This window comes from Symphodus melops (assembly GCF_947650265.1).
Source record: "Symphodus melops genome assembly, chromosome: 1".
Classification (NCBI taxonomy): Eukaryota; Metazoa; Chordata; class Actinopteri; order Labriformes; family Labridae; genus Symphodus; species Symphodus melops.
The window spans coordinates 8,712,408-8,727,040 of NC_136691.1; the positions used below are offsets into that span (position 1 = coordinate 8,712,408).

The 14,633-nt window shown below is 40.2% G+C and overlaps 1 protein-coding gene across 13 annotated transcripts in view; it reads left to right on the forward strand.

The window, feature by feature from the left end:
* The first annotated feature begins 272 nt into the window (after positions 1-272).
* Positions 273-14,633, forward strand: part of otofa (otoferlin a) — a 76,018-nt gene continuing 61,657 nt past the window's right edge. For all 13 annotated transcript variants that reach the window (XM_079356403.1, XM_079356410.1, XM_079356412.1 and 10 more), the window contains exons 1-2: positions 273-614; positions 6,397-6,455. In XM_079356403.1, coding sequence (XP_079212529.1) covers positions 533-614; positions 6,397-6,455 — 141 coding nt within the window. In that variant the 5' untranslated portion in view covers positions 273-532. The remainder of the gene's footprint in view (positions 615-6,396; positions 6,456-14,633) is intronic.

Sequence of the window (14,633 nt, forward strand, 5' to 3'; positions counted from 1 at the left end):
GAAAAATAGCCTAATAATGCTGCCTGGCGGTCTGCACTGCAGTGATAAAAGCAGGGAGGATGTTTTGTTTTTTTCTCTCTTTTCTTTTTTTCCCTCAATGAAGGGGGTAGGGGGGGGGAGGTGCGGGGGGTGCCTATCTCTGAAATCAAAGGGCTGCACTCATGTCTTACAATTAGAGCATCGTTATAGCTGAAGCCAACCCCCCCTCTACCACCACAACCACCCCCGCCCTTTTTGCACAACGAGCAGAGTAAAACCAAGTGCCAGCCCAGAGGTGCGCGACAGACCGAGCAGCCACGGAGCACGGAGCGAGAGAAAATGTTTACTGGAGCTTATGATTAATTCACTATTTTTGTTCTTGTGAGATTTAAAAACAAAAAACTATTTTTCAGGCTGTCTTGAAGAAAAGCATTTCATGGGTGTAGGAGCAAGAACGGACTCAGTTAAGGAAACAACTAACACAGATCGCACCAAACCGGTTCAAGTTTAATCTGCGTGGAGTAGAATTACTCCCCCCGACCAGCGTGGACTAATGATGTCTCTAATGGTTCACCTGAAGACGGTCGCTCACCTTCGGGGGAAAGGTGACAGGATCGCCAAAGTTACATTCAGAGGTAGGACATTTTAAAAAAGCAAGGTGTCTATGATAATGAGAGAGCTTGAATGCTGTGTTACAGGATAGCCCTTTCTCTGCTGTGTCCCGATTTGATTTAGGTAGCCTAAAGGAAATAAGCGTTCCCGGTTGCGTATAAAAAGTTGTGGGAAACCCCTCTTGGATTAATTGTTATACCGGACACGCGCCGAGCTCTGATTTGTTCAATATAAATCTACCTTTCAATTAAGAGAAAACACTGGATTTACAGTCTTTAAAATATGAGCCTATATTTAAATGTAATCTACACAAAAAACGATAGGCGTACTTTATGTAATATGTTTTGGTTTACTACCCCCCTACACTCGTGTTATGTAGGACTTACATGCTTACAATCTTGGTGATGATTTACACAATGAAACATAGACTTTCCTTTATTGAAAACGAATTATTATCATCAGCGTATTCGAATACCAACAAAGGGGGAGGAAGTAATAGCTCTAAGTTCATTCCTGCAAATAAAACGAACTCTCTTTATCAATGTAGCCTTATAATTGGTCATTTTTACTCCCAAAGAGGCCAGTAGGCCTAGGAGTTATAATTGATAGGGCTGATGGCATTGATTTCACATTGGTGTAGGAGTCTGATGGGAGGTGGGTATTCTTTATGCCTTCGGGTTAATTGTCAATCCTCCTGTTCTCTGTTTTAAAGCTTCCAAAGGGTCATAATACAACACCCATGCTGCCCTTTCTCTCCTGCTCTCCATAATAGGAATATTTGGACTGAGTTCAGTGGATTTGTTCATTCATTGTGTGTGTGTGTGTGTGTGTGTGTGTGTGTGTGTGTGTGTGTGTGTCTGTGTGTGTGTCTGTGTGTGTGTGTGTCTGTGTGTGCATGTGTGTGAGAAAGAGAGATAACCAGAAAGGGCACGAGATTGGAAGAGAAAGGCGTGTGCGTATCAGCACCTTGGACAGCGATCAGTTCACTCACATGCCAGGTGTTCAATCCTCAGCTGATCCCTGATAGCTTCCTGCTGTCAGCATCAGGACTGAACTGTGTGGGATTTCAAGACCACCACTCGAAATTCTCCTCGCTCCATCGCACTGTGTCTGCACTGGGGAAAGGGGTGGTTCAGTGTTGTGCTGCAGTTAACTCACCAGGGTCTTGATATTACATGAACCATGAAATCCAAGCCAAGGATTAGATCGTCTGCTCTGCCCCCATGTTCTAACTGTCAGCACAGTGGCTGCAGTTTATGTGTTTGCAGTTTTAAACAAGCTAAGCAGTGAAGCATGCGTGTTGGTTTGGTTACCCCTACTATCACCTTCTGTCTTAGATCAAGTCTGTTCTGTTGCTAATGGAAAAATACAAAGAAAATAAGAGGCTATCATATAGTGGCTCTATACCGACTATAATATTGGTTTAACCTTTGGGAGGAACGATGAAGCCATTTTTTATTTAGCATAGTGTGGTGAAATGTATGTGAGTCTTTAACCATTACAGGTATTAGCTGGAAGAGTCGGTGAGATAAAGCAGTTAAACAACAGACACAATCTTAGCCATAATTTAAAGAATAACCCCAGCCCACCACACACCAATAGCTACATTAAAAAAAAATACTGCACTGCTCAACTTATTTTAAAGGAACCCTTAAACTTCAGGAATATCAATCTGTCCACTGAGAAAGCACAGTTGATCGTGAATCAATTGCATCTGCAAAGGTGCAAATGAAAGTGGCAATGAGTGAAATGTAGAAGGAAGAGCAAGACCTATAAGAATGTTTTACATCAAAAGGTCACAGACAATTGCTCTCTCCTTGTTCTACCTGACTGATTCTTCTCTAGCTTTGTTTTCCACTTGTGTGCTGGTTAATACTGGTTGTAGCACAGGTAGTCCAGCTCATCCAGGAATGCACAGCCACACTTGCAATCACAGAAGGTTGGCTGACTCTCCCAGCACAATCTTAAAAGCATGAAAGAGCTACGAGAAGACCTTCAGTCACTCTAAATGAAGAGAGGTGGACAGGGCACAATCCAAGCTACGTCTGTTCCTTTTGTGAGGAGGGAGAGAAGGAGTACATCCAGAGCCCTACAGAATGACCAGCAGGCTACTGGTGTAAATATTTATCAACAAACTGTCAGAAAAAGACACAGTGAGGGGGGTGTAAGGGTCCAACGTCCTCTAATCAGAGCACCTTGCAGCTTCGGCATTCGTCAGAGAACACCAAAATTAGCAGGTCCTCCTCCATGCGCACCTCGTTCTCTTCACAGGTGAGGGCAGGTTCACACTGAGCAATTGTGACACATGTGAAAGAGTCTGCAGGCCGATATGCTGCCTGTAACATCATCGAGGATGACTTGTTTGGTGGTTGGTCAATAATAGGACTGGGGAGGGATATCCTAGGAGGTTTACACAGACCTCCATGTCACAGCAAGTGGGTACCTTTACATAAATCCAGTTGAGCACCTATGGGATATTACGTCATGGTGCCACTGGATACAGTGAAACAGTACCACTGGTATTAATGTATCTCTCCATCATGGTGGTAGAATATGGGCAATACTGGTGTGACAGACAAGAGGTAAGCAGTCTATTACCCGACATGCTGCCCCCTTAGTAGCACACAACTGGCCACAGCGCTGAAGCTGAACTTGATGCCCATGCTGCTGCTGACAACTTTGGGTTCAGGTCTCTGCTCTCAGAGTTGTAAGCCACCCTATTAGCATCTTGGTGCTGCAAAGTAATTATTTTGAAGGTTTCAACACACTGGGAAAATCTATTATTATGCAGGTAGAAGGTCATAGGAGAATGTCTACATTGACGTATACTTTTAACTTTGCTCCAGACTTTTCACATTTAATAACCACCATGACACCATGGAAACTAAAGGTTTATCCCCTCTCCCCCCCAAAAAAACCTCTCTCTCTATGCTTTCTTGTCTCTCTTTTTTGGCTTTTTAAAAAAAATTTTTTTTACCTTCCCTCAATTTCATTTAAGTGTATCAATTGACTGCAGACATGATCATCTATAGTTGGATAAATACCTAATTTCATAGTCTATGCATGTAAAATGGCAGTTTTTTTTCTATCAGTAATTGCATCTATCTTGCATCCACAGTCTGGTTCATTTCTTTGGGGGTTGTGTATGTTGCTCTTCCCTCCGCAAACTGTCAGCAGAGCTTCCTGAGTGCTTTTAGCTTCAGGTCTGGAGAGGAAGGGGTTTGCCAGGAAGTGTTTTCCTTCTCTGAGCATGCTGAACCATACATGACCCTTTGAGCGGCTGGTAGAGAAGTTATGCATGTAATTGCGCCTCGACAAGTTATGGCTGAGAGCAAAAGGGACCTAGTGTGAAACTACACATAATCCAGAATCTAACTCATAGTTTTTAAGAAAATGAACAGTCGATTTTATTCGCAAGGCGTAATATTCCCCAACTACACAGAACGTTTGTAAACTGTAGACTTTGGTTTAAACTGGTAAATTATCTGTTGCAATAGACAATGGTTAAAGTTTACTTCAGAGGCAAAGCATCAAAATTTAATTTAATTTGTGACAAGTCTTTGATGATTCCTGGCTTTTATCTGGAGCTCTTGGCTCTACTAAAGTGCGCCGCTCCCAACGCTTGTTGCAGGATCACACACGCACACTCACTGCAGAGCTCAATATGAAAATTAAAGCATTATTTCCCCTTTAAGAGTCACTGCAAAAGGCTCTCTTTTTTTTATTATGCCTGACTTCTTTTGCCTGCTATCCACAACTTACAAAGCCTCCGTTTGATGTTACATCAATGCTTCTTCTCTAACAGTCCTCTTTTGAACTCCAATCCTTGGTTTCAACATAAACAGCTCCACATCCAGCCTTTATTATTGAAATCCCTTTACCTTAATGTAGCATGCCGACACTCTGTTCTTTACATCCTCAGCTGGAGCGCACACTGACTGTGTGGTTAGTATCAAGCTGATGACAATGACAATGTGTGCAGTGTTTGTGTTGCTCTCTGGATAAAGTAGTCCCTCGAGTTCTTCAAGAAGACACACGTTAGTTTCACTCGATTTGGGTTGTACTCTTGTTTGGATTTTAGATTGGCCAGATAACACCAAATTAACAACAAAGCAACAGAGTCTGTTGCATGTTGGGAATAATGGGAACATTTGCCATAATATCACAGTATTGTGGCGGTCCACTAGGGGTGTAAAAGAGCTAAGAAGAAAATACTGACCAATAGAAATCATAATGTGGTGGTTTAATTCGTTGGTTGGAGATCGTAGCGCTTGCGTGCAAACAGTCTATGGTGGTCCACCGGCCACAGGACAGAAACGTCACCACCTCCTCTCACTTGCTTGTGGTGTTCTTCTGCTAGCATCCTTTTCAGCTCAAACAAAATGTGCTCTACATTTTTGTCCATTTCACTGGAGTTACATTTTTTTCAATGCTGCTCTTCCCCCAACTCTCGATCGCTTTATCTCACCAAGGCCAGAAGACAAAAAAGATTAGTAGAAAATTGTTTTGCCGTGGTGTGGAGCACCTTACATAAGTTTGACACGAGGTACATCTCCAAACCCACGTCTCGGTTGGATGTGTTCATCGCCTCTTTATTCAATAATGTAAGAGGAATATTTTCCCACTCCCTTTGAAGAGTCAAGCTATTTTTATTTTCTAAAAAATGTTTTCAAAAGATGTGGGTTTGAAAAGTCTGTACTGGTTGTGGAGTGAAAAAAAAGATGCAAAGAAAAATAGCATGAATTGTAAAATTGTATGAAGGACAATAGCATTTCAGTCTTTTCTGTATTTAAACTTGGACAGTATTTGCTCTGTGATTGTGAACCCAAACTGACAGAGGCTTAGTAACTCTCTGTGTGCTGTCTGAAAACGTCTGTCAGTACAAATCAGCTGTTCACATGCACCCAAACAAACATCAACACCCACACGAACGCTTCAGATACACAAATCAAACAAATGGAACAAAGCAGGCTGTGTCCAGGTCCATTCATGAGCAACACAAAGCAACCAGGTGACATGCTGCGGCACATGTGAGCGAACCAGATCACCGGATCACTTTATGATCTGTGTGTCCTCTATACTGCACTGACTTTTTCATGCTGTCCTGCTCATTGGAGAAGGCCATGTGAACAGTGTTTGCTAGTGTTCTTTAACCTGGCTTCTTTCATATAAGTTTTGGTTCGACCAAAAGTCTCTCTTTCTGGTATTTCTCTGTGAAACACTTTGGTGAACTGAGAATTTTTTTATGCAGTTTATTATTCTTTGGCGTCGTCTGCTTCTCCATTCACTGTATCTCATTTGTGCATTTCTTCAACGTACTAAAGGCAGTCATTAGTCTTTTCACTTGCCTCTAATGTGGCATATGGAAACAGATATAAGACAATAGTGGGAGCCTCTTATTTCTTGATAAATGTTTGTATATGTGTTTGGATATATTCATTTATTAAAACTGAAGCTGATAGAAGTGCTACAAGAATACCCAATGTCCTTAAACTTACACCATAGAAAATGGTCCAACAAAAATGTTCTGACAAGTAATAGCTGTAAAATGTTCCACTTTGGCTTGTATTTGTGAAAACATTATCTACCGCTGCTATTACATCGTATCATATGCAGCAGTGAAATGTCAGAAATATAAAGTAAATCTGTCTAACAAGGCATGTTGTTGTTGAAGATGAAGACCAAGATTGATAGTTCTCACTTGTTCTGTATAAATTACCCATTTCTGTGTGTTCATCTGCTTACACTGAAAAAAGCGAACTATTGATCCCTCTTTTAACCTCTTGTTTCCTCTTCAACCTGCAGGCCTGCCTTTCTTCAGCCGTGTGGCTGAGAACTGTGAGGAGGTGGCCCACTTTAATGAGGTCAGTGTTTCTTTCCTGTCATTGTCATCAACTTAATCCCCCTTGATAATTACCAATCAGTAACGACCTTCCTCCTTAACAGAAAACACAACATTCCACGCTCCACTGCAGATAACAGTTCTCCAATTGTTTGACTAAAGGTTTTAGTCGTTAATGAGGCTGTAAGTCAATTATTTGTGGACATGAGGCAGTAATGGTAGCTCTTTTTTTTAAAGGGTATCAAGGTTTCCAAAACATTTTCAACTGGAACTCTTTATACTGATTTGTATTAGTTACTTTGTTAAACTTCTGAGGAAATACTGTATTTGCCCAGACATCCTCACTGATTTCCAATTTCAGTTCTCCTTTCCATTTTGTTTATATGAAAGTTGTTTCATAGTTTCATACTGCATAGAGTATAGAGCAGAGCTAATTTAAAAACATAATCTGATATTGGCAGATGAAATCTAAGGATTTAAAGATTCACTTCTTTGGATTTGGTAACCAATCCTATAATGTTAAAGATCCAAGTGAATCGATCTGTGGAGCCTTTGATCGACAAAAACACCTTTCCTAGTGTGTTAAAGGGCTTATGTTTGGCAAGACTTTGCGTTGGACCTTTTTAAGGTCAGTTCCTTATCGTATCCATCCATTAACATTAATGTTATTAGCTAGTTTGAAATATTTTACCTTGTGTCCTGCCTCGATAATCATGTCCATATTTCCTGTTTCTACTCCTGGCAATGAGATAGATGCAGGGTCCCTTACCTTCACATAAAGTGAATTTTTAAGCAGAATTTTGTCCCTTTCTGCTCTTTATAGGTCACATTGTTTTCTGTGGAGCACTTCACATTGGCTTTGCTTGCTTATAAATAGCAATGTGCATCATCAAACTAAATACTGAAAAAACTAAATATAATATAATTCCAAGGATGTTGGACTGCACATCTCCACACCTTAATGATGTAAAATGGCCGTACTAACGACTGAGCGTACCAGTGAGCACATTTCAAATCTGACTTCCCCTCCCTTGAAAATGGAAGATTTTCCTGCCAAGTGTCTGCTAATAGCCCTCTCCTGTTCACTGAAGGCTTATCAGGATGTGAAAGGCGAAGCAGAGGTAGTGGCCTCTACCCATGCATGGCATTGAACACTTATTCAGTTGTAATTAAACTCGACACTTCATTCCTGCAGTGAGGGTGAACTGGTCCCTTAAACAGCTACTTTGCCAGAATTGGAAGTTAGATTTTTCCTCTTGAAAACAAAAGTCAAGTTGATACGAACTTTTTGATTTAATTGAAAAATTCGATTTTTCTAAGCAGTAGCACAGACCTGAGTTCACCTTTCAGTACCTGAAGGGTTTCATTGAAGCCCTTCTGTAGCTGTTGGGTCACTCTCTCTCTCTTTTTTTTTTTGTTTTTTTTGACTGTGGTTGCTGTTTTGGGATTCTGGGAAATGCTCCCAATGGGATTCCTACAGGCTCTTTTCACACCGAGAAGACTGCATTACGACAGATTCAAATGCAAAGAGGCATAAGGGAGCAGAGGTGGGTGAGGATATGAGGGAGACGCGGGTGGAGGGATCAAGAGAGGAGCGCTGGAGGATGTCAACACAAAGTGAAAGCAAGAGAGGCAGAACAGAGGCAGGGGATACAGTCAGGGAATGAAATAAGAAAAACAAAAAAAAGACAGACTCAAACACATACAATACCCTCCCAGAGGAGGGTTAACTGAAGTTTTCCTTTCTCTCTCTGACTTGCTTGAAAGAAAATGTTCCCTTTGATGGGCTCACTAACAGAGGGCTGCTTCCTTTTCTGATAACCAGGATTTGGTTTTCAGACTAATCAGGAAAAAGGCAAAATTTAGCCTCTTGCCTCTTCATACTCAAACACAGCTATGTAATCTTGAAGCCTTGGTTAACCTAGCCTGGAGTCTCTAATGGTCACGATCCCTCAGCATTCCGATTTACGTCTCGGTCTTTTACTATAAAATTGGTCGGGACCATTCAGTTGTAGTCAGACATTTGTTTAACTTATACAAACACGCTCAGGGAAAACATTTGACCTCTCCTCCTTCTTTTACTTCCCTTTTCAGTAGTTTGGCAGCACGTTTCCTGCTGCACCAAACTGATAACGATACTGCACCACCATCAAATCAGAGCCATGTTATAATTGTAGCTAGAAACGAGAGATTCAACAAGTGCTACACTTATATTAAACATACAGGATAGAAAGTCCGATGATAGGGGGCTCTCAATCAAAACAATAACAAACAGTGATGTCGAGCATCGCGGGGGAATTATGGGAGAAAACGAAAAAACTCTGTGTTGAATCGATACGAGCGGGCGAAACCGACGTGAGAAACTCATTATGTGTACTGACGATGTATTCAAGTATAATTTAGACGTGTTTTTTTTGTTTTTTTTAATCACAGCAGCACATACAGCAACAGAACAGTGGTTTTCAGTAGCAGCTAGAGCTCGCTTTTGCAGTGGTCTTTGACGCAACATCCATTTTTTTCTTTACAAACGATCAACATTGCATGCCGCTCATGGCGGCTCATCTTGGTGGCCGCGTACAAGACACATCCTGTTACAACTATAAAATTACGTATTCCTCTGGCTGTGATAACTTTTAGAAATATTTGAGATGATGGAAGTACTCAATTAAAAATATATAACATGGATTTAGTCCATTTTTAATTTAAGTTAGATATTTTTATATAAACATGAGCATGCCCTTCTATATGCTGTACTTTTAAGACTACATGGTTTCTCTGCTTATTGTGAGTCAACTGTCTACATCCAGGTTTTAGTGAGCCAGACATACAGGATGTGAAGAAGCAAACATCCCGGAAATTGGTGGATTTTATTATACCTGAGGCCCCACTGCTATAAATGATACATAACTGGATGGCTGGCAGTAATATGTGATCTCTTGTGACTGCCTCAACCAATGCTCATGTCTGTGCCAGGGAGGTCGTTAGCATCACTCAGCATCAAATGTCCAGGCATCCCTTAGGACGACTTGTCCTTCTAGTAGTTCATGAGTTTGTGTTGGTGTGGGTGTATGCGCTGGATGCTACTGGTGGCCTGACGTACATGTAGTGTTTCCCTGTCCAGCCCTGGCCTGCCACAAACACTTCAGCAGTTCCTCGTCACATCCCCATCATCTGACATCTTCATCCTCAGCACTGGAACATTTGCATGGCTCAGTGAGCTCCGTCCTGCCCCTGGTATTGAGAGCCATTAGCATAGAGTTGTGTGTCTTGTTGCTTTATGCATGGACTTGGAGGATGCCTTTGAACTAGTATGCGGATAGACTGGATAGGGAATCTGTATTCATTATTCATTCCATGGTTAGACTTGGCTTTTAGCTGCGGTGCACCAGGGCTTCCCCCTCACTAGTTCGACATAACTAGAGCAAAAAACATAGCCCTGCAAGTACTGTATGTGGCTGCAGGGGTAACTGAGAATAGGTCTGCTGCTGATAACTCAATGCACACGTATCCACGTCACGTTGTGCAAAAGAGAATTACATGCAGGTACTGGACTCATAATGTGTTTGTTTATTGTACAAGTAACATGTCAAGATTTAAATTATGCAGACAAGAGAAAAGATGCAAGTATATTCCTTTCCTACTTGATCCCAGCTGCTGGGACCAACCATACTAAACATGAAAAATGTGACTAAAAGTACATCGCTAACATACATCATTAAAGCATTGCATGACGGCATGTCAAAGGTGTCAGTTCAGTAAAGTGCAGAGTGCCATGTTTATTCAGAGGAAATTAAGCAGCTGAATGTGTGTGGTATAAAGACAGTGATTAGTCTTCAACTCAACAAATCTATGTATGTTTATTGTGTGCACGAATTTCAGTGTTTTTCTACATCAAGTCTGAACCTTTCATCTCAGCATGTGGACAAGAGATATGAATATTTGTCTTTGAGGTAACTTTACTTAAGGATGATTTGGGGTCTTTTTAATTATATAGACAGGACAGTGGGTAGAGTGGGAAATCTGGAGGAGAGAGAGGTGGGGACTGACATGCCGGAAAGGAGCCACAGTTTGAAACCAGACTGGAAGGAGTATATGCTCAGCACATGGGGCGTGCACAAGAACTGTGTTATCACCTGTGTACCAAGGCCAGTACTTTCAGCAACCTGTTTTTTTCGTTTGGAAATTGTAGCGTATCAACAGAGAGCAGTGGACACTTAATAATCTGCCTGACGCTCTAGTATTAATACGTAATTATAAAGTCACAAGAGGCGAACAAGGGATACTTAATTATACAGGATATGAACCCTGAGATAGGGCATCCAAGTCATTTTACACAAGCCAACAAAAACATGCTCTGGGTGACTTTTTTTTACAATTCCAAAAGGTACAATTACCTGCAGCAAACATTGAGAGCAAACATAATCCAGGCATAAATTACAAACTAACAAAATGTATTTGGCTGTTGAAATAATGTGAATATTCACAGAATATATCAGGTATAAATTGAAAACATAGAGGACTTCATACACTGTCAATGTTCTGTCAGCACTTGATTAATGACAGTCTCATTACTCTGAACTGGACTTTGTACTGAGGGGCGGTCTGTGGCGAGAAGAGTTGGAAGAAACTACAGTCAGGTCACTTCCTCAATACCTTGGAAATCCTGTTTGGGAAGTGAATCTGTTATATGAGAACAAATCACTATCAGAGTGAGGTTTTAAACTAATCTAAATGATACCCAGTAGTAAAGGATTCTTATTAAGTCAGCCACCAGAGATTAAAATACACTTAACACATAGCTTTATGCATTAGGTTGGTCCAGCTCTGGGTATCGTGTTTCAGCTCTTACTTGAACAGACACTTGACCACAAGTTGGTAAAGAGCAGTAGCTTCTGGAGCAGACACAGTATGAAACATTGCTGGTTTTAAAAATAGTATATGAAATCACCCTTTTTTTAAATTCAGGGCTGCTGGAGGGAGACGCTTTCCTGTCTCTGAGTACACTGAATAAGTGATGATCCGTGCAGAATTTTCTTTTTTTTTTTTGCTCACTTAGAGAAACACTGAAAGAAGACATTTAAGCAGCTAAAATAAGCACATTAGAATCCACATTTCATACATTTACTGTAAAAAAAAAAAAAAAAGCCTTTAATTTTTTGAGAAATATTTCCAAAGAGATGTGCATTTACACTGACAAAGCATTGATGTAAAAAGATGAGCTCAGGACTCATAGGTATGCACAAAACCAATGACATATTCACACAATTCTGTTGGCAAAGTATTTTTACCGTTTTGTATATGTCCTTTGGAGAGTCCATTCTGACTGATTGAAAATGACGTGACAGAAACATCAGATGCACAGATACAGAAATGGAAAAAGGAAACTAATTTAAATACAAATTAACCGAATACATTTCTTGTGAAGTGAGTGGGGTCTATCTGTGAGAAGCAGAGCTGAGTCTACACACTTTTATATCAGCTTTGTAAAGCTCACAACAGTGATTTGAGCCAAATGCTAACATCAGCACCCAGCGATGCTCACAGTGAAAATGCTAACATGCATATTTTAAAGGATATATTATAAAGTTTTGTTATGTCTACAAATTTAGCTGAGAGTGTTATTATTCTCAAATCTGATCATGCGCATTCACATACATTTCAGAGACATTTTAAATTCAACAGTTCAACAGTTTTTTAGCATTTTTCCATATAAACTTATCCATATTAGTTTTACTTAATTTCTACTGGATCGCTACTTGAGCTTGGTGATACAAACACTTTGTTGGAGTAGCTCCTCTCTATGGATTTTATTGACCACCAAACACTTTTGCTTTATTATTAAATATCACAGTTGACTCACCCATGTATTCTTCTGCCATTTGTTACCCCACCTATTTCAGCAAGTAGGCACCAGAGGAACAGAAGGTAACACTTCAATTTATGCAAAAGAATCCAACCCATCTCAGCAAAAAAAGTTTCCAATTGAAGCGTTGGTGTTGTGTTTCACCACAACTCTATTATGTAAGGCAGCTTACTTGAGAAATGCATTGTTCATTTTCTTGGCACCATCTGGACCTCGACAGTCGATTTTATAAAAAATTAAAACATTTTTTATTCGAGTCCAGCTTGAGAGAAAATTAGATTCTAGTGAGTTGACTGGTTAAAGAGATGTGCAACTATCCACTCTGCCACCCGATTTTAAGACAGCATGAAGATTTGGATTCTAGATTGAAATTTTCATTATAAAGTTAAACATTTCCCCAGCATGGATAACACTGCAGCTCACTTAATCTCAATTTATAAAAAAAAAAAAAAAAGTAGACTGACAGTGTCCAGACACCTATAAGCTTTCTGTTAAAGGTACATCTGAGAAACCGCAGTGTAGGAATGAAAACTGGTAAAGACAACCAAATGTCTAAAGCAAACAGGAGTTAGGAGATGCAGCTGCAAAAGTAGAAACAGAAAACAACTGCAAAGGGACAAAACTACTGTAAGTAACTGAATAAGATCACAAACAAACACAACAGCAAGGGGGAAAAAAGTGCTCGGACAAGTACACTGTCTAAAAATGGCATCTATTGAAAAGGTAAATGCGACAAAAATGACCACAAAGATTCCTCCATACGGATGTCAAGATGAATTGTGAGGCAGCTAAAAATCCATTCAACGGTGTCCAGGTTCACATGGGTACATAAACATCGACGTGCATTACCCATTGACACGGGTAGTAAAGATGAATCGTAATACTGGTTTTGAACACCATGGGGTGCTGTTCATGCTTCTCTTGATTGACGACCTACGTCACTGGTGAGAGCACAAGTCGCTGTAGAGCAGAGGCAGTCGGTGGTATCAAGTAGATGTTATCATAGCAGCTGCAGAGAAAGATTCTAAGATAAGATTTCGAGGTGCATTAGTGTTTTCTTAAAAAATAAAAAAAGCAATCTCTGTAAGTCATATTGTAAGTTGTCTACAGTCTGATTTTGTAAAATAAATAGTGAGAGAATCGTATCGTAAATCGTATCGTGATTTTAGTGAGTCGTTACATCCCTATTTCATACTGGGGTCCTTGAAGGGAAAAAGTCAAACATATACACTTTCTAAAATACATTAATAGAAGTGATCAATTAACTGCGTGTAAAATGGTGCTTTTGATATAACATCTAAGACAGTTTTGATTTCTCTGTAATTTAAAGTAATGCACAGTATCCCCTCTCTGTATACAGTCAGTAGTGAACTCAAAAAGACATCAGCATCAGCACTTTTTTCACCGAACATATCTGGAGGTGTGATTTTAAATTATTGAACTTGTGGCCATGAAATGTGCTGAAGCTTGCTTTTTTTTTTGCTTTTTTTTTTCAGAAAAATGCACATCATCAAAATGAGAGGTTTGAAATATGCATTTAAACATTTGACAAAAAATGTGAGAAAAAAAAACAGAGAAATATGATTTAAAGAAGCGGAATAATAAGCGGTTACTTCGTGAGGGGGAGTGAAGTTCAAGCATTAAATAATTTACCGTTGCAGATGTTAACTTTATCTTAGAATAGATCATTTCTCACAATCCTTAATGTTATACAAAACATAGAGCTGGCTGGTAAAGCCTGCTGTAATGAGAAGCTGGCTCTCTGCAGTCTACCCTTATCTCTTTCATCCTTTAAGAATAACATCTAAGCCAGCAGAATCCATCCAAGGACTGCATCACCATCACAAGACCACAATGAGGCTTTAAACTCCACACAAAAGAATACAGAGTGCATAAAGAATGCTCCTATTGTAAATATATCATGTTTCTCCACACCGCTTGAAGCGTGTGAGTGTGAGAAACGTGTAACATACTTTTCATAATTAATCATAGTAGTGTTTTCATCCTCGGTGTCCATGGTAACAGTCATGAGATATCAAAGGATGGTGAGCTGTGGAAACTGAGGACACCCCGGTCATCCATCTGCTCGCCACAATGCTTCTGTGTGGGATCACAGCACATAATAGCTGCTCTTCAGTTGAGCATTTAGTCCCTCTGATTGGCCGATGTGGCCTCAGGGCTTCCTGTTAGAGAGATCATACCTGTCATTTTTTTACAAGCAGCCTCATATCACCCCACCAATTAGTGCATCTTACAGTGCAGAGGGTAGGGGGTTGGGTTAGGGGTTTTGTGTCTCGTAATGTGTGTGCTTAATAAGCTCGAACTGTAGAGAAGGAT